Raw genomic sequence first — 21,238 nt, forward strand, 5'->3', positions numbered from 1 at the left:
CAGGCGCACTACCGCAGACGTGGGGCTCGGCCGCCTCCTGGCGGAGACCAGGAGTATTCACGCGGGGCTGATACGTGGTTCTGTCCGTGAGTCCATCGGTACCCGTGTGCCTCAGCCCACCTGGCTGTCCACGGCAACTGCGGGCCCATCCGCGGTCCAGTACATCTTCCCCTTTCCGGGGGAGGCAAAGAGCTCGATGTTTCTCACGAACCGCGGGCGTCCGAATCCACTGCGTGCTCGGAGCTGCCGCGCGGGCCAGGGGCGCCGCTGCCGCGCGTGTCCAGGGATGGGAGCCCGGGGGCTCAGGCCCCAGCGTGGGAGGCTGGGGACTCTGAGGTAGCTGCTGATCACGGTTTTCTTTAAAAGGGTGAAGTCAGTAGATTCAGACGGTTGACATCGAAGGAATTGAACAAGATATCACTAAGAAAAAGGAACAGTTTAGAGACTGCTTATTTGGGTGGAGAGAATATGGATTCCGTTTGTTCGCGATTGACACGAGCACTGTGCGTGTGGCACTGGACTGTGGCACTGTCACCATGCGCCCTGTGAAACCGACTTCAAATTCAAAGTCTTCGGCCTTGAGCCACCTTTCGAGAGGAGCGTGAGAGAAGGCTATTGCTCCCGGTTCCGGACTTACCCGGCTTCCGTGTGCACTGCACACTGTAGAACAAAGAAAACTCCTAATCTAGGGTGTGTGAAATAGCCTTCCTTGTTTGCAACACAAAACCTGCACACACAAACAAAACAAAATGATGTGGTCTTTCTAATAGATCTCATAGGAAAAAAATCCGGAGGAACTCACTCGAAACGAAGCCAAGTGACTTCTGAAAAATTGATTGAAGGCTAGGAGAAGGATGCTACCATATTTACATTTACATTTCTGTGTTAATACAGAATTTTTAATTTTTACAAAACAGACGTTACTTTTGAAAGAGCATACCTCTGAACTCCACTTTTACATGACTTATGTGATTTATTGTACTAAAATCTTTGTAATCTTTCAAAAGAAGTCGTACTTAAGATATAATTTTTGTAAAAGCAGACCAAAAGACACTTAAGTATGTGTTTATTAATATTTTGTGGTCTAAAATTATATTGTGATCTAGAAGTGAAAAATAAAAATGCAGGAGCGCCCGGGGGGCTCAGTGGGTTAAAGCCTCTGCCTTCAGCTCAGGTCAAGATCCCAGGATCCTGGGATCCGCCCCGCATTGGGCTCTATGATCCGAGGGGCGCCTGTTTCCTCCTCTCTGGCTGCCTCTCTGACTACTTCTGATCTCTGTCTGTCAAATAAATAAATAAAATCTTTTTTAAAAAAAGAAAAGAAAAAGAAAAATGCAATAGAATTGTCTAATTAGTCCTTCTTCCCATTTAAAAAAAAACTTTAGTTTTAAGAAGTTTTATATTTACAGAAAAGTTGAGCAGATAGTAGAGTTCCCATAGAGTTTCCCCTGTTACTAACACCTTACATTATTAAGGTGCGTTGGTTGCAGTTAATGAGTCAATATTGGTACACTATTATTAACTAATACATATTCAGATTACCTTAATTTCTTATTATATTCAGATTACCTTAATTTCTACGTATTATTTTTTTCTCTTCTAGGATTCCATCCAGGATACAACATTACATTTAGTTGTCATGTGTCCTTCGGCACCTCTTGCCTATGAAGCAACCTCCTCCAGTGACCACCACACTTCCCCCAAGAGCTCACTGCATGCACTTCCTCTCCTCCCATTCTCTCCCAGAGCCACTTCAGTCCAGTCCTCACATCACTCCTCCAAGTGCACACCTGTCATGGTAACCAGTGAGCTTCATGTTGCTTGGCCTCCTTTAGCATAATTAGCCACTTCCTCCTCCTCCGAGCGTCATCCCTTATCCACCTTCAGGTTCCCACACTCTGCTGTTCTTGTCACACCACCCTGGAGCTGGTTCTTCTTCACCTCCCAATCTTAATACAGCCCAGGGCTCAGTCCTGGCTACCTCTTCCCTTCCCGATCAAAATTTGCTCTCTGGTTATCTCACCCAGCCTCATGGCTTATGTGATCTCTGTGCGTACAATGGCTCCTCTATTCCTACCATGTACTCACCACCTCCCCTAGAGGGCCGACGTCTCAATCAAACATGTCTATCACTAAACTCTTCACTCTCCCAAACCTATTCCTCCCACAGTTGCCTTCAACAGTAAATGACACCTCCATTAACCCAGTTGCTCAGACTAAAAATCTAGGACCCAATCTTGTTGACTCCTCTCTCAAAATTCACAACCAACCCTTTAGTAAATTCTGTTCCAAATAATTTTTTTTTAAAGATTTTGTTTATTTGACAGACACAGATCACAAGTAGAGAGGCAGGCAGAGAGAGAGAGAGAAGCAGGCCCCCTGCCGAGCAGAGAGCCTGATGCGGGGCTTGATCGCAGGACTCTGGGATCATGACCTGAGCTGAAGGCAGAGGATTTAATCCACTGAGCCACCCAGGCGCCCCCCAAATAATTTCTATATCCAATCTTCTTCAACCTCTTCCCCCATCCCCACAACTATCTTAGGGTGAGAAGGGAAGGACAGTTATAAAACCAGGAAGTGCGTGATGTTGTAGAAGTCCTGGGGAAGTATGGTTTCAAGAGTTTGGTCAAAAAAGGAAATGTTTACTAAAAGCCGCAGCCATTTCAATGACTTGGCAAGAGTCTTTGATGATTCACTGATCTTTGGAATTTCTTGGTATATGGAATGAGGTGAAGTAAAAATATCCTTTCCCCCCTAACTGAATTATTAAGTAACTTTATGCCCAACGTGGGGCTTGAACTCATGACCCCCAGATCAAGAGTCATACGCTCTACCGACTGGGCCAGCCGGTGCCCCTCTAACAGCATTTCTTTCTTTCTTTCTTTCTTTCTTTCCTTCTTTCTTTCTTTCTTTTTTAAGATTTTTATTTATTTATTTATTCTAAAGATTTTACTTATTTATATGACAGAGAGAGAGGTCACAAGTAGGCAGAGAGGCAGGCAGAGAAAGAGGAGGAAGCAGGCTCCCTGCTGAGCAGAGCACCACATGCAGGCCTTGATCCCAGGACCCTGAGATCATGACCTGAGCTGAAGGCAAAGGCTTAACCCATTGAGCCACCCAGGCGCCTTAACAGCATTTCTTGTCCAGACCTTCTTTCTCTATCCATCTCTATCCATATCCCCTTTATTACCCACCCCAGGGATTCTCAAACCTGTAAGCAGTTCTGTGTGGGCTGCCTGAGAAGGCTGTGGCACTAACCTTACTCTTCTTTTTCAATATTTATTTGCTATACTCATCAATTTATTATTTTAAGCTTTTACTTTTTATTTATTTTTTTTTAAGATTTTATTTATTTATTTGACAGACCAAGATCACAAGTAGGCAGAGAGGCAGGCAGAGAGAGAGGAGGAAGCAGGCTCCCTGTGGAGCAGAAAGCACCATGCAGGGCTTGATCCCAGGACTCTGGGATCATGACCTGGGCTGAAGGCAGAGGCTTTAACCCACTGAGCCACCCAGGCGCCCCTGTTTTAGGCTTTTTTCATGTTTTTTTAAATTTTATTTATTTATTTTTTTTAATTTATTTTAGAGAGAGAGCACAAGAGCATAGGGAAAGGGACAGAGGGACAGAAAGAGAATCCTGCAGCAGACTCTCTGATTGAGCAGGACTCAATCCCAGGAGCCTGAGAACAGGACCTGAGCCAAAAATCAAAAGTCAGCCTCTTAACTGACTGAGTGAGCCATTCAGGCGCACCTGGTTTTTTTGTTTTTGTTTTTGTTTTTTTTTTAATTTTAGATTTAAATTGTGCTAATATTTACATAAAATTTAGTATCTTAACTATCATTAAGTGTACAATTCAGAGGCATTCGTTACATTAAAAATACTGTACCACCATCATCATTATTTCTAGAACTTTGTCATCATCCAAAACAGAAACTATACCTATTAAGCAATAATTCACTATTTCCTCCTTCCTCCAGCCCCTGGTAATCTCAATTCTGCCTTCTCTTTCTATAAATTTGCTTATTTTAAATATCTTGTAGAGGTAGGATTATACAATATTTATTGTTAAAAACAAGAGGCCCGAAATAGAGTCGTTTATGCTAAGCCTCAAACCACCAAACCAAACTTTGTAGTTGTCTGTACTCATGTTTTTCACCAGATTTGGGGGGGGGGAAGTTGACCATAATTTATTCAAATCTTTTCTTCTGCCCTTTTCTCTCTTCTCTGTTCGGAACTCCCCCCACCACCACCACATAGGTTGTTCTGCTTGATGATACTCGACAGGAACTGCACATTTTTTCTTCATTTTTCTTTCTGACCCTCAGACTGGATAATTCCATCTGTCTTACCATCAAGTCCACTGATCCTTTCTTCTACCTGCTCTAGTCTGTTGTTGAACCCTTCTTGTTCTCCATTTCCATTATTGTAGTCTTCAGCTCCAGTGTTGAGAATTTTCTCTTTATTGATATTCAAATTTTATTCAGATGTTGTTTTTCTGATTTCCTTTGGCTCTTTATCCATGGTTCCCTTTCACAAATAATTCCACTGCCTGGGCTTACTTTGGGATGTTTTCTGTCAAGTTCTCCCCCCCGACCCCCGCCAACCCCTGTGAATGGGTCATACTTTCCCATTTCTTTGCATGTTGCATAATATTTTGTAGAGAACTGGACATTCTGAGTATGGCATGTGGTAATCCTGGAAATCGAATTCTCTCACTCTTCAGGGAATCCTGATTTCAGCTCATTGAGGGGGTGGAGCTGTCTGTTTATGACCTTTCTATACTGTTTTTACAAAGTGTATATTCCTTGTTACGTGCAATTGCTGAAGTTTCTATTCTGTTTTCACTTTGGGCAGCCAGTGACCTGACAAAGATTTCCTTAAATGTCCTGCTTCCAAAGGGAAGGTGGGGGAGTGAGGTCTACTTAAGTCCCCTGCGCCTGGGAAGCTGCCTCAGCATGGGGTGGAAACTGGGAAATCCACTGAAGTATTTTTTTGTTTTTTTTTAAAGATTTTATTTATTTATTTGACAGACAGAGGTCACAAGTAGGCAGAGAGGCAGGCAGAGAGAGAGAGAGGAGGAAACAGGCTCCCTGCTGAGCAGAGAGCCCGATGCAGGGCTCGATCCCAGGACCCTGGGATCATGACCTGAGCTGAAGACAGAGGCTTTAACCCACTGAGCCACCCAGGCGCCCCATGAATTGAAGTTTTCATCAAACTCTCCCTTGCATGCTGCAAGTGTTCAACTAGACTTCAGGGTTCCAAAAACCTGCCACGTAGTCTCTGCAAGTTCAGTAATTATTTCGGTGGAGAGGAGGATTCCTGGAGAATCTTATTCTATCTTTTGTGATGTCACACCCTGTTCTAAACTATTTATAAGAATAGTCTGTTGTCAGCCTAAAAGAAAAGCATGGATTGATTATAAGTGTATCAATGCCAATGATTTGGGGGACAGTTGGCAGAGAGTTTCTGGTATCAGTATCCTGGTTCTGTTTTAACCCTTTTCTTCTCAATCTTCCTCCCTCCTCTTGCATTTTACCATAAATAACAAGAGCTGAGGCTGTGTTTTCCATTTTACTTGGAAATCTCTTCTATTTAATGTCCATGTTTATCATTTACAAGTTGTTTTCTACCCACCAACAATTCCACTAAGCTCTCTACAGCTACTTAGCCTCCTGTTTCCTCCTGGTCTCTAGTAACATGTTCCTTGTTTCCTTCTGAGCCCTCATGGGCAACAGTTTTAAAGTCAAGAGATTTCCGCTAATGGTTGAAGGCGGTTTGGGCTTTTTCCATTATGCTCCTTGACCTTCTTCCAGGTTTTCCTCACTGCTCAATTCCAAAGCCGTTCCCATATTTTTAGAGTTTGCTACAGTAGTACTTTGCTCTTGATACCAATATCAGTATTAGTTTTCGATTGCCCTCATAACAAATTACTTGGAACTCTGACTCAGAATACAAATTTGTTACCTCACCATTCTCTAGGCTCAAAGTCCATCATGGATCTCATTAAGTTAAAATCAAGGCATCAGCAGGGCTGTGTTCCTTTCTGGAAGTTCTAAGAGAGAATTGTGTGTCCTTGATCATTTGTGTTGTTGGCGGGATTTAGATCCTGGTAGTTGTAGGTCTGAGGTTCCTGTTTTTCTTGCTGGCTATCTCTGGAGGGTCATTCTCAGCTTCCAGAGGTCACCTGAATTCCTTGGATTTTTGGATGGTGGAAGATCCCTTCTACCATCTTCAAAACAGGAACAGAGGATCAAGTACATCTCACAATTTAAATCTGACCCAGTCATCTGCCCTCTTTGTCACTTTTAAAGGCTCATGTGATTACATTAGGCCCAAGAAAATAATCCAGAATAATCTCTCTACCCGAAGGTCTTTGACCTTAATTCCATCCACCAAGTTCTTTTTGCCATGTACTGTAACATAGCTGCAGATCCCATGGCCCTCTTGAGGGGCCATTATTCTGCCCAACATGCCCTCACTAGGAGGTACTGACCCCTCCTGCTCCCCAGCCTGCTCCTTCTTACTCTCCAGAGCTCCTTTTTCCACAGAAATTCTGACCGTCTTCTAGTTCCTGGATAAGGCCAAGGTCCGTCCCCACCCTCTTACCAGACTTGTCATTCTGACTGGGGCACTGTCCCCTTCTCTAGTCACCTCACTCTTCAGGAGCCCATAGTTGGCCCACGTCTTCTCCATCCTGATAGGCCAGCACACCTCTCTGCAGAGTGCTTTTTCTGAACTGGTTTCACCACCACCACCGCCCTCCCGTTTGTGAGTACGTAAGGTGGAGCCCTTTCTGTTTGGGACCTCACTGGATCCCGGTATCCGCAATGGAACTGGCAAACAGTGGGTGCTCACTGAACCTTGTAGAATGTAGAGATGGGCCTAGCAAGAGGCTGATGAATCCTAAGCTTCAATGCCCTTCTCTTCTAGGCTTTGGGAAGACTCCCAGTAGTGTGTCTGTAACGGCAAGTCTTTTATTTTTTTTTTTTTTTCCAAAGATTTTTTTTTTTTTCGGAGACAGAGCACAAGTGGGGAGAGGATCAGGAGAGGGAGAAGCAAACTCCCTCCTCAGCAGGGAGCCCGATGTGGAGCTCAATCTTAGGACCCCGAGATTATGTCCTGAGCTGAAGGCAGATGCTTAACCAAATGAGCCACCCAAACACCGCGTCTTTTTTTTTTTTTTAAACACTTGCAAAATGAAGATATTCTCTCTGCATTCAGTTAGAACCTCTGTCTTTTCCCACTCAACCCCTCCACGCTACCTCTCCTCTTATAGGGGACACAGAAGAAGTATAATTTGGGGGGCTCAGGCAAGAGGAAGGTGGGTTGGGGATTGTCCCAGCAGACTCCAAGAGGGAGATTAGGATGTTTACCAGGGAGTCAAGCTAGGTATCTAAGGGAAGGAGGGAAAGGGTTGGACCAAGGACAAAAACTAACTGTGATTAGGCGCTTCTATAGCTGAGCTAGACCCACTTGCCGGTCTGCCTTCTCAGTGGCCAGCAGCAGCAGGCTGGGATCTGAGGGCCACAGCTCCAAGTCAAACTCAGGGACACACTTGTTTTGTGTTTAGAGGGACCCAATGTGGTTTGCTCCACTCCTGCGTGTGGTTAACTAATTGTTCCTGTTCTGGTACAGGAGGCCCCCCAGGAACCTCCTGCCAGATCAGAGCTCCTGGTCAGGACAGAAATACAGGATCCTATCGCATTTACAACCTAGGTGCCCCCACAGTGTCCAGCACTAGAAAAATTGTGGGCCACGAAAAGAAAACAAGTTTTGAAATGTCTATGGAGCCCGAAGCCCATCTTGGAGAAACTCCTCCAGATTCCACAGCTTCTATATGAAGGCAAGTTGATGACCGTTTTCCAAATTTGAAAACCACCCAGACCATTGATGAGATGTCATCAATAACAGGTTAGGAGAGGAATTTTATAAATGATCAAAAATTAAAACACAAATGCCAATCAACCACGTTAGAAGGAAGACTGGGTTCTTTTTCTGTTTTCTGTAGAGAGTATGTCCCCCCATGTCAAGCCCCTCATCCAAATGGAGGTTTTCAGAGTCGGCAGCCGGGGGTTCAGAAGAACACACAGTCCAGAAACACGTTCGGACATCACCACAAGCACATCGTTGGTCTGGATCTTGCATTGTAAGGTCAAGTCTTTAACATTTGTAATCTCTCATTTCTTTCCTCATGTGAATGCACTGGTTTCTATTTTTGAATATTCTTTTTCTAAAACAGACCTTCAACACGCACAGGTCTCAGTACCCACTCAGCCTGGGTTGTCTGCGGTAGAAGGGAGGGAAGAGGGGGTGAAGTTCAGCCCTCATTCCACTTCCAGGGGACCTAGGGCAGGGGCTGCCCAGGCGCCAGACCATGTTTGGGGCTGCCACAAGGATGAAGGCAGCCAGGGCTCACCCTCCAACCACCGTCCGCACCTCTACCCAACTCTCTGCATCACCAGCTGGGAGCCCTCATGGACTCAGCCAGGTTGTCACCTCCTCTGGGAAGCCCTCCATGGACTACCCAAGTCTGCCCTGATGGACAAGTCTTGTCCCATCACACTGGGGCCCCTGAGGAGCCCCAGAGGAACAGCTGGATTTGTGGGTGAGACCTTAGGGAAGAGGGGTCTGTTGGTAGGGGCGATGGAGCAGTGTGAGCCCATCTCATCTTCACACCCATCCTGGACAGAGGCCTCCAGTCTGCTGGCTGCAGAAGGAGAAAGGGGACACAGGGACCAGGCAGACCTGTAGAGGAGACACACACACACACACACACATACACACACACACACAGGCCTGAGGCTGGCCCAGAGCCTTAGGCCATCCTCAGGTCATCAGGCAAAGGGAGGCATATGTTGGGTCACCCACTCTGGGCGGATATCGCCTTTATTGGGGTCTTCTGTTGGGTGGATATACGCTGCAGGTGGCCCTCAATATGGACCAGGAGGGAATCCAACATGTGCAGGACCCCAAGGAGCAGGGCGCGGTCTGAGATGGGGGTCCGCCGTTTCCAGGGTCCACTCGGGCTAGTGGTCACCTGTGGATGCTGAGGAAGGACCAAGAAGCAGGAGTTAAGAGCAGGGGGATAGGGTGAGGGTGTGCGGAGGGGCAGCAATGAGACCGGGGAGCAGGGGATGGGAAGGGAGATGGTGATGGAGGGTCGGTGAGGGTCTGCCGTGGGCTAGGGTGGTCACAGGGGGCTGGATGAGGGACAGGGATAGTAAATGGGTGGACAGATGGGGGCAGAGTACTGGCCACAGGGAATGGTCAAGGGCCGATGGGTATGGACCAGCGTAGGGGCCATAGGCTGTGAGCCAAGAGGGAGAGGACGCAAGGCCTGGGTGGAGAATGTGAGCTCACAGGGTGGGAGCGGAGGCAGGAGGCTGCGGAGGACCAGGCAGGAGGCTGCGGAGGACCAAGCAGCACTGTACTCACCTCGGACTTGGTGGCCTGAGCGCGCCGCCGCTGCAGCACCGCGCGGCCCATCATCAGCATCATGGTGGTGGTGATGGTGACCCCAGCCACGGGGTAGAGGCGGTTCATCCCCAGGCCCATCCAGTGGCCGGCACAGCCCAGGCTACCCCCGCAACCTTCCAGGCTGTTGGGCTGGCATCCCCAGGGCTGAAGATCCAGCCCCACCTGGTACCACAGGGGCCGAGACCAGGCCTGGGAGGGAGCTGGCATGGCCAGCAGCGGCAGCAGTAGCAGGAAGGATGGTGCGAGCAGCATGGCGGCGCCAAATGCCTGGATAGAACCCGGGTGCCTGGCAACGGGCAAACACCCCTCCCCCTCTCCCAGCAGCGAGCTGTGGGTTCCAGTAGGATCCATGGCCTTTCAGGAGGAGCAGCCTGGCCAGGCAACACTGCTCCCTTAGCCTCCCTCCTGTGACCCTGCTGGGCAACACAATCCCTTCTCTCTTGTGTGACCCTGTTTTGTTTCCTTCAAAGTCGTTCTAACAATATGCAAGTTCTTATTTGAGGTCTGTCTGACCTCTGTTCTGGCCCAGAAGTTTCCCTTACCCAATATTTGCCAAGCGCACCACAAGCCAGGCACCATTCCTGAGGCCGGGACATGGCGTGTCAGAGTGGATTAAGAAGCCCTGACTTCCTGGCCTGTGGTTCTGGGGGGTGGGGGCGGGGCAGATGATTCATGAACACAGAGCAGGATGCTGCCGCCACACACGATAAACACGGAGCTGGACAAGGGGCACTTCGGTGACAGGAAGGGCAATGCGGCCTCTGTCCACTGGCCCAGCACTGAGCAGGGCGCCTGGGCAGTACCTGCAGAAGGCAGAGCTCCCGGGCTCCGAGCAGGGAACACTGGCCTTGTTATGAGCATTCCTTGGCACGGAATCTAATCTAATCTAATCTAATCCTCACCAAACAACCCACAATGTGGGAATGGTGACATGACCATCCCAGCTATTCCACCACGGAGACCCAGAAGATTCTAGCCCCCCCCACCACCCCCACTCAGGGCTTCAGCTCTCCCGGAGGAAGGCCCATGGTTGCCCACTGGGTGACATGCCCAGATGCTGACCTTTTAAGGTAGAAGTCAGCACATGCTTCTGGGTGGAGAGTGACCTGCACAGCCCGAGTGACCTAATAATATGAACAGACTTTTTTCCCAAGTCAGTCAGTCCTCCACATGCTTACTTCCTGACACAGGCTAGTAGCACCTGTGGACACCTCGCTTCCCCAGCGGGTTGCTCAGCTTCACTCTCCACCCTCCAGGGGCCGCATTCACTGGGACCATTCCTGAGAAGCAGATTCCACGGTCTTCCAGCTAAAGACACAGGCGCCGAGGGTTGTACGTGGCTGGGGAGTGTGAACCCGGGGTGCCCCCACCCTGGCCTTGGGCCCCATAACTCTCCCTCTGGCTCTTTATTCTCCCACCTGACTCTGCCCTTCCCAAGCCTTCCCCCGCAACTTCTGACTTCAGCCCACCATGTTGGGGCATAAGAAGGGTGTCAGGAGTCAGGGCTGTGGATCACTGCCACTCCACCAAGCCCCCACCAAGGCACAGCAGAGCCTGGTGGTAGGCAAACAGGTCTTTATTTCTGGGGCTAAAAACATGGATCTTTCCCCAGCCCAGCTGGTGCCGGTCTGACTCCAGTGCCCCTTCCCAGGCCCAGGCCTATGGCACTGAACGTGGGAATCCCAAGACCTCCATCCCTGAGCTGCGTGTGTGTGTATACGGAGGGGACTCCTGGGTGACGTCTGGAGGCAGCCCGGGGGCGGGGAGTTTCTCACAAGCGCCTGGTCACAGCCTCCAGAGGTGAACAGTAGTAGGCAGGGCGGAGGCACGGTCAGAGTTTGGTTGTCTGAATAGGTAGGGAAGGCTCCAGTCAGTTTCCAAAAACACACAGCAGCCCCTTCCCCCAGGACAGCGACCCCTGCCCCTGGGAGCAGCTTCAGTGGAAGGCGGGAAGGGGTACCAGTGGGTCCACTGGGGACAGTGCCATTCAGAAAGGGTGGACTTCCTGGAGGTGGGGGTCAGGGTAGGGACAAGCAGTAGACAGACAAAAAGAACTCAGGAGCCAGAGGCCGGCTCACCGAAACAGGGCTGGCCGGGCTGGACCTCGGGTGCTGGAGGGCAAAGAGCACAGCATCGTGGACAGAAGCAAAGAGATGCCGCTTAGTGATCGATGCATCGAAGAAGTGCCCGGCCTCAAGCTGGGAGACCACAGGAGCTGCGGGCAAGGAGTAGGTCTCCCCTGACTTGCAGAACCACCAGGAACATCAAGCCCCCAAACTCAGTCACCAGAAAACCCTGACCCATTTCACCCATGACCTCTATGCCTGAGGTTACAGCTAAACCTCCAGTCACTCCTAACCCTTGACCCTGCCTCCCAAGACCCCTCTGACCCCCAGTCTCAGAGACTTTTCTTTGTGCTGCTCGGCAGACTCCTCGGCTAGAAGAGCCCTACTCCCTGACCAGACCCCTTGTGCCGTTCCCCCACACACACCGTGGCAGGCGGCCATGTACACCTCCACCTCGATCTCTCGGAAATCGCGGAAAATCTGCAGCCAAAAAAGCAGGGGCTAGACTCAGAGGGAGGCTCGAGGGCTCCAAGGAAGGACTCAGGCAGGTTGAGGTGGAGAGTTTTGAGAGGGAGCTCAGAGAGGCTCTTGGATCTAGTTTTGGGATCAGGAGGCTGGGTGGGGGGGCTTGTCCTCTCCCATGGCTCTTCTTAGGAGCACCCCAGCCCCTTACATTCTTCAGGCTCTTGATGCACACAGTGTCCACGAAGGAGAGGGCGCCCAGGTCCAGGACGAGGCTGTGGAAGTGTGGCTGAGGCAGGCCCAGGGCCTTCAGTGTGGACCCGTTTGCCGCCTTGGCATCTTCTTGACCGCTGACTGTTGTATCCTCTAGCTCATTCCCTGCGCTCGCCTGCTAGGAAACCAGACACCTCCTGCAAAGGCTGCCCGTGAAGGGGTGATGGCAAAGAACACGGACAGGCAAGGGCCATACAGGATCAGATGTGGGACCCTGCACACAAACACCCGCCTATATGGGACGTGCAGGGCACATGTGAAAACCTGGACATGGGGGAGCCTCTTGTATGTAAAGACAGGAGGGACACATGGGGACACAGAGAGGAAGCCCAGACTTAGAGAGCATGCAGAGATGTGCATATACTGTTCTGTTACCTCCCAGGCCCAGGCCTAGGGAGGCTTAAAAAGGTGGGGCACGACGGTGCCCCATCCTCAGCCAGCCAGGGTGGGGCGGGTAGGGGGCACACATGACAGCGTGGTACCCCACCTGGGTCTCTAGTTGAGCTTGGTGTCCCTTTTGATCCCATATTTTTCCCCTTAACCCCAATTCCTTCTCTCTACCCATGAGCACAGACTATGGGGTCTTGTGGGCTCTACAAATTCAAAGTCTTTGGATAGCAGACCAGAGAGCCACAGGCAAAATCTATAGCAGATCACTAGGCCTCTCCCTATTGGGCACTGGATCCATCACAGATCCACCCCCCCGCCCCCGCCGGCATGACTACCTCGAAGCCACGGCTTTCCCCGCAGGATGCGTGGACCACTCACATCTCTGCAGCTCACGGCTGCCCCCTCTCCCACCTCCAGCCTCACCCTGGCCATGGAGTCGTCCACATTGTTGCTCTCCACGTCTGTGATGTTGGTGTTGACTTGGACGGAAACAGAAGTGCCCTCGGAGGAAGCAGTCTAGGCCAGGGGAGAAGGGCAACAGGAAAGAGCTGTCCCGGCTGTCATAGGACAGCCAAGCCATCCCAGTCTGGTGTCACCCCCAGGCTTTGGGCAGCTAGGCAGGCCAGGGACTAAAGCTTGGGACCCAGGGCCGCCAGTCTGGGGTCGGTGGGGTTTTGACCAGTTCCAGGAACAGCCAAGAATGGAAGAGGTGGTCCATGCTGTCACTGGCATGGGAGCAGGGAAGAAAACGAAACTCTGCCCAGAGCGCCGACCTTGGGGCGGGGGGAGCGAAGCAGGGGCCCTGGGAGGGGGCATCAGGGAGAAAGAAGGGATGAGTGAGGCTAAAAGCTCAGGAGGCCAGGAGAAAGAGCATGTGGGTTCAGCAACAGGACGGGGGGCAGGAATCCCCAGCTCGAAGGGGCTCCTGCCTGTTTCTGGAGGGTCTTCTGCATCCGTTTCAGCTTCTGCTCCTGCTTCCTGAGCCACTTCTTCTTCTTCGAGATGAGGTGGTCAACGTCCACACCGCACTAGAGGCAAACAACACGGAAGGGGATGTGGACGCTCTGGGGCAGGGAGAGACCCTCTAACACTCACCCTGGGGACCCCCGGACTCACCCTCTTCTTCAGCGCGTCGCTGTAGAGCTCAGCATTAGCGAAGTACATGGTGGCCGAGGAGCGGAAGACCTTCACGCCTGGGACCTCCCTGGCCTGGGGATGGGGCAGGGCTGGAGAGGCTGAGCGCTCCACTCTCCTGGCTGACTTGTTCTCCTCCTTCCCTCCCCCCATGTGGCCCAGAGCCCCCCATCACCAGCCCAGCCTGCGGCCCCTGCCCTCCCAAGACCTTAGGCCACAAACTCGGCCGTATCACCCTAACTCCTCGTCCTGCTCCCCACCCCTCACCCTCGTCACCCAGGCCCTCAGCCAGGCCTGTCAAAGCTTCCTCCAGGGCACCCTGTGCCCTCCCTTCCCATCTCCCCCCACTTCTGCCAATAGCCAGGTCAGGCTCTTAGGCCACCCCGTGGGGCTCCACTGCCCATCCTGTGATCAGTTTCCTGCATGTGCACAGAGAGACCCTCCCCGGCTCCTACTCCAACTAGGGCTCAGCACTTGGGCCTGTATAATGCATCCTCCCTCCCTTTCCATCCTGCTGAGCTGCCTCCATCCTGCCCTCCCCTCACTCTGCCTAATTATACTATACTCGGACTCCAAGGCTCCATGTCAGCAGGAATGGGCTTGTTTTATTCCAGAACCCCACTATTAGGCATGAAGCTTCTCAGGAGATAAATGGACAACTGGGATGTAGAACTCCACTGATCAGGTCAGCAAACAGCCTCCCCTACATCCTGATGCCCCAGGCTCCTGCATACCTGCCCCAAGGCTGCTCGGCAGGATAAGGCTTGTACTGCTGGCTCCAAGACAGACCCCTCTCCCGGCTCCCCGGTCTCTCTCTGTCCACTCCTCTGTCCTTTCATAGTTCTAAGTAGGAGTCACGGACCCAAATTCCTTCTTTGAAGTTCCCAGGACCAAAGCACCCTCAGCCCCCAGGGTCTTTGCCTGATGCAGAAAGGACTAACAAAGGCCCATTCTACCTCCGTCCCACCCCACCAGGCCGTCCCCCTGCCTAGGCCCTGCCACCCACCTCTGAGTATTCGGCCACATCTTGATAAATATCCGTGTCTGGCACCTGCCCCAAGACAGAGTAGCGGGGCCTATGAAGGAGAGAGTGTAAGGAGGGGCAATGAGGGGGTACCAGGGAGCCTCGGGCTACCCATGAATTGTGGGAAAGCTGGGGGGAGCCAGCGTGGCCTTCACCTCCCCCACCAGCTGGGATGGGGGGACCGACAGGGGGACTCACAGCTGCGTGCGGAAGACCACGAGGAGCAGGGAGAAGACGATGGCGATCGCCAGGCCTATGTCCAGGTTCAGCAGGATGGTGGCCACAAAGGTCACCAGCCAGATGAGCTAAAAGAAGGAGGCAACGTGGCTAGGGGAGTGGGAGAAAAATGAAACTCTGCCCTGAGCACTGACCAGCAGTGGTGGGGTTGGGGGGAGGGTCTCAGGGAGCAAAACAGGGGCCCTGGGGGCATCAGGGAGAAAGGAGGAATAAGTCAGTCTAAGAACTCAGGAGGCCAGGAGGCCAGGAAGCTAGGAGAAAGAGCATATGGGTTCAGCAGCAGGATGGGGGGCCTCTCACCAGATCCATTTGATTTGACTTCCAGAGGGAAGGAATGTCGGTGAACTGCTTCAACATACCCTTCAAGTTCACGATAATGGCAGCCGCCAGCACAGCCTGGGGGAGGGGTAGGCGTGTCACAGGGGCTGTTGGGAGATACCCAGATGCTGACAAGCCTGACCACCCAGCCATGAGCAAGCCTGATGCTGGCATAACCCCGCATGACGCTCACGGCCACCCCTGAGCCAAACACCTTGGATCTGACCCTGAAGGGTTCTAATCCCCGACCCTTGACTCCCAAGTTTCACCAGAGAGAGCTCAACCTTGAAAAACAGGTCATGCACCACCTTGTATTGCTGCCCCTCGCCTCGGACCTGACTGCCCCTTGCCCCTGGCCTGGCCAAGTCCCTCAAGCCTGGCTGGCTGGATGTGGCCACTCACCTTGGGCAGGTCTCTGAAGAGCTCCCCAAGTTTGACGATGATAATGAGGATGAAGAGGGAGGAGACAGCTCCGGCCACCTGCAAGGTGGGAGTGAGCAGGGGGGTGGGGCGGGGGTGTAGGGGTGTGGGGGGGAACGGGGTGGGAGCGCCCAGAGCTGTGTGTGCGCACGTGCACAGATGTTCACCCACGCCCAAAGCCCACCTGTGTGTTGCCCCCAGAGCCCTCCTGCACCAGGCTGCGGGACATGGAGCAGCTCACGGGGAAGCACTGGAAGATGCCCCCAATGAGGTTACTGAGGCCGAGAGCCACCAGCTCCTGGTGGAGAAAAGTGCAGGTGTGTAGTGCCTGCTGCCTGTGCCGCTATGTCTAGGCCTAGGTGTCCCCAACCTCCATCCACACTCAGTGGTCTCCCGGGCTTGGCTGCCACCGTCCCGAATACCTTGCTCTCCCGCCCTCAATCCCCTGCACGGTCCCAGCATGTCTGTTTGCTATTTCCCTATGTCCCACCTGACACTCCACACCCCCTGCCCCCAGGCCCTGGGGTCTCTGTATACCCAGACCTGGTTGCTGTCCACCCGGTAGCCATGTCTCAGGGCGAAGATCTTCCCCAGGGAGATGGCAATGGCAAAACCAACCACAGCGATGGTGAAGGCATATCCCACCAGGCTGGCGAACAGCTGGGGGCTGGGGGCCGCTGGGGGCAACAGCCTGTGAGGGGCATTTGTGAGGCCAAAGGAGGGAGCCGGCCCTGGTCCCCCAGCCCTCCCTGCCTGGATGGGGGGGCCAGAGCTCACCCTGCAGGGATGTCACCCACAACATCCACCCCAAATCTAGACTTCAGGCCCACGCCGTAGGAGATGCCTGTGGCCCCGATGAGCTGGGGAGAGAGGACAGAGTCAGGGGAGGGTTCTGGCATCATCAAGGGGGTGGAGAAACCTCTGTGGGGGTGAAGCAAAGCCTTTGGCAGTTGGAGGCGGCTGGGGAGAAGTGGGCCAAGGGGTAAGCTACACCACCACCCTTTGGGGAAAGGAGATGATATCAGGGTCCAGAAGGTACCAACATGGGACCTTCCTGCTGTGGTCACACCCCGTCCTCAGGAACTCTCCCTGGTGCCCACTCCAGCTGGTCGTGAAATCCCGGGGTGCCCACTGGCCGGGATGTATCCTCCCCCCTCCCCACCCTCCGCAGATTCCAAACCGTGAGCAGCTCCCCAGGGATCGGCATGGGCAGGTATCGGTGCAGCTTGTCGCTGAGCAGCTTCAGCAGCACTAGTACCACCCCTGACACCAACGCGGTGACCACCGTGCCGACCACACTCCGAGGCAGCAGCGAGCAGACCTCCAGCACTGTCTGAGGGGAGACAGGGTCACCAGCAGCACTCGTGGGGTGTGCCCCGGCTGGCCCTCCTCCTGCCTGCACTCACATAGATGAGGGACAGCGGCCCAGAGTGGCTGTTCAGCTGGAGGCCAAACACATACTTGAGCTGCGAGACGAAGACCTGCACGGACGCGGCTGTGGTATAGCCTCGGACGAGGGGCTCCGACAGGTAGGTGACCACGAAGCCGAAGCGGACCAGACCCAGCCCCACCTGTGGGGTGGTCATGGGAGGCAAGCGTCAGGGTCATCAGGTCGGCTACAGCAGAGCCCAGGGCAGGGGGTAGGGGGATGAGGGAGCAGCCAGGGGGAGGAGGAGGGCAGGGATGGGCAGACCCTGAGGGGAACTGGCAGGGGAAGGTCGGGGGCGGGGCGGGCATCATGTCCCCCCGCCTGCTGTGCACCTGGAAGAGGCCCACCAGGACGCTGAGCGTGGAGGCCAGCTGCACCCGGACGTGGTCTCTGGTCACCTCATCCACGGTGGCGTTCACACCCTGCAGGAAGTTCTCATCCGGGGCCAGGGATTCTGTCACACTGCCCACCATCACAGACATGACAGCAAAGGTGCCTGCAGGGGTAGGTCAGGACGGGTCTGAAGTGGACAGGGCACTGACCTACCCTGGAGCCCTGCCCTTAAGGGGAGAGGTCAGGAGACAGCTGATTCTAGACAAGTATTTTCAGACTGTCAGGCAGATAGACGCTGTGCTGATGGTCAGGTATGAACTCTGAACTTAAGGACTCTTGAGGGTGGCTAGGAATGTTGGTCCGCATCACCTACCCTGCCCCACCTGTGTCCATCAGCCCAGAATCACACCCCTTGCAGAAGGTGAGATGGAGAAAGAGGCTCAGCCTGCTTCAGGCCGGTCAGGACTCTGCTGAGTTCTGGACCCTTTGAGCTGCCTCGCCCACCTCCTCTTGGAGCCAGGGACTGGAGCTCTCCTGAATCTGTGTCCCCATGGTCAGAGACCTAGTCCTGCCTGGAAATGACCGTGGACCCAGCACCAATGTTGTCTTCTTTCCTAAGTTCCCTTGTCCCTCCCACTCGGCCCTCCCTCACCCTGTCCTCCAGAGGGGAAGGTGGACATCCTCCTGCAAGGCCCGAGTCGGGCTCCACTCACCCACGGAGATGTGCCGGGAAGTGCCAAACAGGAAGTAGACAAAGACAGGATAGAAAGAGCTGTAGAGGCCAAATACGGGGGGCAGTCCAGCCAGGAGGGCATAGGCTAGGCCTGGAAATGGAATGGTAGCAATGGAGGCTTGGACGCCAGGCCTTGAAAAGGATGAGGGAATCCCAACCCTAGGTCATGGGCCACAGTTCCAGGGGCAGCGCTCACAGCTTCAGATTATGGGGGTGCACAAGACCACAGGGCTTCTGGCCCGGGGCCTTGAAGGATTGCAGATCATCCCCAGCCAGGACTCAGGGTACAGCCTCCGAGTCAGGTAGGGCTCACCCTGTGGGAGCTGCATAATGGCTACACTCAGGCCAGCCAAAAGGTCGCCCAGGAGCCAATCACGCAAGGGATACCGGGGTAGCCAGGACAAGACTGGGAGGTACTGGAACAGAAGGGCTCGGGCCCGAGCACGGGAGCACCTGTGGATACAATGGTAGGTATTGGGGACAGGGTCTACCTAGATCCTGCCAGGGCCCCCAGACCCCCACCCTCAGCCTTACTGAAACCAGGTTCGCCACTGGTAGGTCCTGGTGGCTAAGGTCCGGTGCCCCAGTTCCTCCAGCTGTTGCTGGTTCATCAGTGGCCGCTCCACATGGTAGTCTCGATTCCTCAACTCCATGGTCTGTGTCACAGGCAACAGTGCCTGTGTGTCCCTCCGTCTGGGGTGGCGAGACCAGAGTCACAGTGAGTGTACCCCTGGTCCGACCTCCCTCACACCTGGGATTAGAGAGTCACCCACTTGACTTTTCTAGGCCTTAAGATCTAGGTAGCTGAGAGCTGGACCCATGCCCAGCCAGAGAAAATCTCTGAACTTTGGCTGGGAAAAGTCTCTCACTGGGCCAAAGTCCCCTATGAAGAGATGGCAAGATGAATACAATCCATACCTCCAACCCAGGTAGAGCTGCCCACCTGTGAGTGTTCTATCGGTCCCTGTCCCAGGCTGACTGTCCCCCTTACTGTGCCCCCAGTCCCTCCCCCCAGATAATCCCTGTCCAGTCTCTGAGTCCCCATCCAGCTGCCCCATGAGCTCAGTGCTGTCTGTCTGAGAGCTTGCACGAGGAAGGGACCCAGCGACCAGGGGTCCTCTTTTTTTTTTTTTTTTAAAGGATTTTATTTATTTATTTGACAGGCAGAGATCACAAGTAGGCAGAGAGGTAGGCAGAGAGAGGAAGGGAAGCAGGCTCTCTGCTGAGCAAAGAGCCCCGATTCGGGGCTCGATCCCAGGACCCTGGGATCATGACTTGGGCCGAAGGCAGAGGCTGTAACCCACTGAGCCACCCAGGTGCCCCCAGGATCCTCTTCAGAGGGGCTCCCCTCTAAGGGAAGGAAAGTACTGGGGCTAAGATTACCCCTGGGCTTCCAGCCTGGGGGTCCAGGCTACAGACAAATTCAGGCTTGATCTGGAAAGCCAGGGAGGGGATGGCTCTCACATGGAAAGGCAAGCCCCCACCTGAAGTGGGCAGACTTCCCCTCCAGAGCTCCTACGACCAGGCTCTTTCTCCCGTAGAGAAAGCTCTCACCCGACAGGAAAGTTTGCACCAGCCAGGTATGTTCTGTGTTGAAGAATCTCTTATCCACCCAGAGGCTCCCACCTGAAGGGGAGGGGGGGGGAAGAGGGGGACCTCCCTTGGGAATATGCGATCTGTGGGGAGGGAGTTCTCATTCGAGGAAGCACATACTGGGAGGGAAGCTTTCTCCGGTAAGTTTTCACCTGCCAGGAAAACCAGGAAAGTTCTCATCCGCAGGATACTCTCGCCTAAGGGAAGCTCTAACCTGGCTGAGGCTCCCACCTGGAATGGCTGAAAGCTCTCACCTGGGAATAGATCCCGGCGCAGGAGTCTTCCCTGAGGGGGAACTCTCCCCTGCTGGGAAAGTTTTCGGGAAAGTGCTGTTCTGTGGGCTCTGACCTAGGGTTAGGATCCCACCCGAGGGGTAGGAACTCGCCTGGGAAGAACTTCTAACCTGGATGTCCTGGCTGGAGAAGGGAGTGGAGTAGGTGCAAGGCAGATCCTCAGAGACTCGGCACCGCCGTCTCACAGAGATCTTTGAGCCCCCTTGCCCCTCCTCCGTGAGTCACTCAGGTTTTCTTAAAGGGCTCCCCCACTCCCCAGGCCACGTGCTTGGAGGGCGGGGTCTCGATCCTGGGCCCCTCCCCCTGGAAGGACACCTCGGGGCCCCTCAGTCCCGCTTAATGGTTACAGCTGGGTGGGCTCGGGCCACCGCTATGGGCTCCTTGCGGCGACCTCCGGGCCTCAACGCGCCCAGCGGCTCACCTCCAGGGCCGGGGCTCCTCCACACTCAGCCGCCCCCCGCGGCCCGAGGCTAATCCGCGGGAGGCGCTCGAGTGGCTTCCCGCACACCCCTCCGGGGCGGGGGGTCGCGCGGGCTCCCGCCCCCATCCCCCGCTTCATGGGGCAGCCGCCTGCAGAAAATCCGCAGAGCTGCAAACCAGGGCTTCGCAGGGGGAGGATGCCTGCTCCGGACTTAGCGATACCCCTTCCGAGCTAACCCAAGCCGGCGCCCTCACCGGGGCCACGCGGCAGCTCGCGGACACGGACGCGGGGAACTGGAACTGTGCCCTGCACTCACCCTGAAGCTTCAGACAGCCCCATGGCCAGCGGGCTGCTTGCCGGGTGACAGCTGCTCCCAGAGCCCCGGCGGGAGGCCGCTACAGTTCGGGAGGGGAGACCGGGGCTTACGGCGTGCTCCGAGGGCCAATCCCTGGACAGGACGGGGTAGGGTTGGGCCAATCAGCGTGCTCGGGCGGGGCCTGAGGGACGCTTTTGGGGCGGTGCGAGCCCTGGGGCGTAAGATTTAACCCCTTCCTCCCCTACGGCCTGGATTCCGCTTACCACCCCCCCCACCCCCCCCACCTTGGCTCGCCTAGTCCTCCTCCCTGAGCCGGGT

At 54.0% G+C, this 21,238-nt stretch overlaps 2 protein-coding genes across 11 annotated transcripts; both read right to left on the minus strand.

Moving 5' to 3' along the window:
• Positions 1-7,995: 7,995 nt before the first annotated feature.
• Positions 7,996-10,937, minus strand: TMEM89 (transmembrane protein 89). The gene is made up of 2 exons (XM_032319031.1): positions 9,437-10,937; positions 7,996-9,047 (listed from the first exon to the last, which is right to left on the minus strand). The coding sequence occupies exons 1-2, from the start codon at positions 9,827-9,829 to the stop codon at positions 8,862-8,864; spliced, it is 579 nt and encodes a 192-aa protein (XP_032174922.1). The 5' UTR covers positions 9,830-10,937; the 3' UTR covers positions 7,996-8,861.
• A 102-nt stretch (positions 10,938-11,039) lies between these two features.
• SLC26A6 (solute carrier family 26 member 6) lies at positions 11,040-21,035 on the minus strand. 10 transcript variants are annotated; one of them, XM_032318964.1, is made up of 23 exons: positions 20,921-21,035; positions 20,294-20,306; positions 20,105-20,193; positions 18,832-18,990; positions 18,611-18,750; positions 18,278-18,388; positions 17,564-17,727; positions 17,209-17,373; positions 16,983-17,135; positions 16,580-16,662; positions 16,346-16,493; positions 15,987-16,100; positions 15,785-15,862; positions 15,365-15,460; positions 15,026-15,132; positions 14,810-14,879; positions 13,786-13,878; positions 13,599-13,697; positions 13,093-13,185; positions 12,218-12,397; positions 11,970-12,024; positions 11,557-11,693; positions 11,040-11,324 (listed from the first exon to the last, which is right to left on the minus strand). In XM_032318964.1, exons 1-23 carry the CDS (start codon positions 20,941-20,943, stop codon positions 11,310-11,312), a joined length of 2,385 nt encoding a protein of 794 aa, XP_032174855.1. In that variant the 5' UTR covers positions 20,944-21,035; the 3' UTR covers positions 11,040-11,309. The 10 variants fall into 10 exon arrangements, with proteins under 10 accessions (XP_032174855.1, XP_032174840.1, XP_032174846.1 ...); XM_032318949.1 differs by having other exon boundaries at positions 20,105-20,196; XM_032318955.1 differs by having other exon boundaries at positions 12,218-12,394; positions 20,105-20,196; positions 20,921-21,034.
• Positions 21,036-21,238: the final 203 nt, after the last annotated feature.

Source organism: Mustela erminea, chromosome 1 (genome assembly GCF_009829155.1).
Source record: "Mustela erminea isolate mMusErm1 chromosome 1, mMusErm1.Pri, whole genome shotgun sequence".
Taxonomy (NCBI): Eukaryota; Metazoa; Chordata; class Mammalia; order Carnivora; family Mustelidae; genus Mustela; species Mustela erminea.

Coding starts and splice junctions, on each gene's coding strand:
- TMEM89 (XM_032319031.1), bottom strand. CDS start 9,829: ATGGATCCTACTGGAACCCACAGCTCGCTGCTGGGAGAGGGGGAGGGG. Junction 9,048..9,436: donor CTCAGGCCACCAAGTCCGAG/GTGAGTACAGTG, acceptor GTCCTTCCTCAG/CATCCACAGGTGACCACTAG.
- SLC26A6 (XM_032318949.1), bottom strand. CDS start 20,943: ATGGGGCTGTCTGAAGCTTCAGG. Junction 16,101..16,345: donor ACCGGGTGGACAGCAACCAG/GTCTGGGTATAC, acceptor TTTCTCCACCAG/GAGCTGGTGGCTCTCGGCCT. Junction 14,880..15,025: donor GTGGTCTTCCGCACGCAGCT/GTGAGTCCCCCT, acceptor TCTCCTTCATAG/GCCCCGCTACTCTGTCTTGG.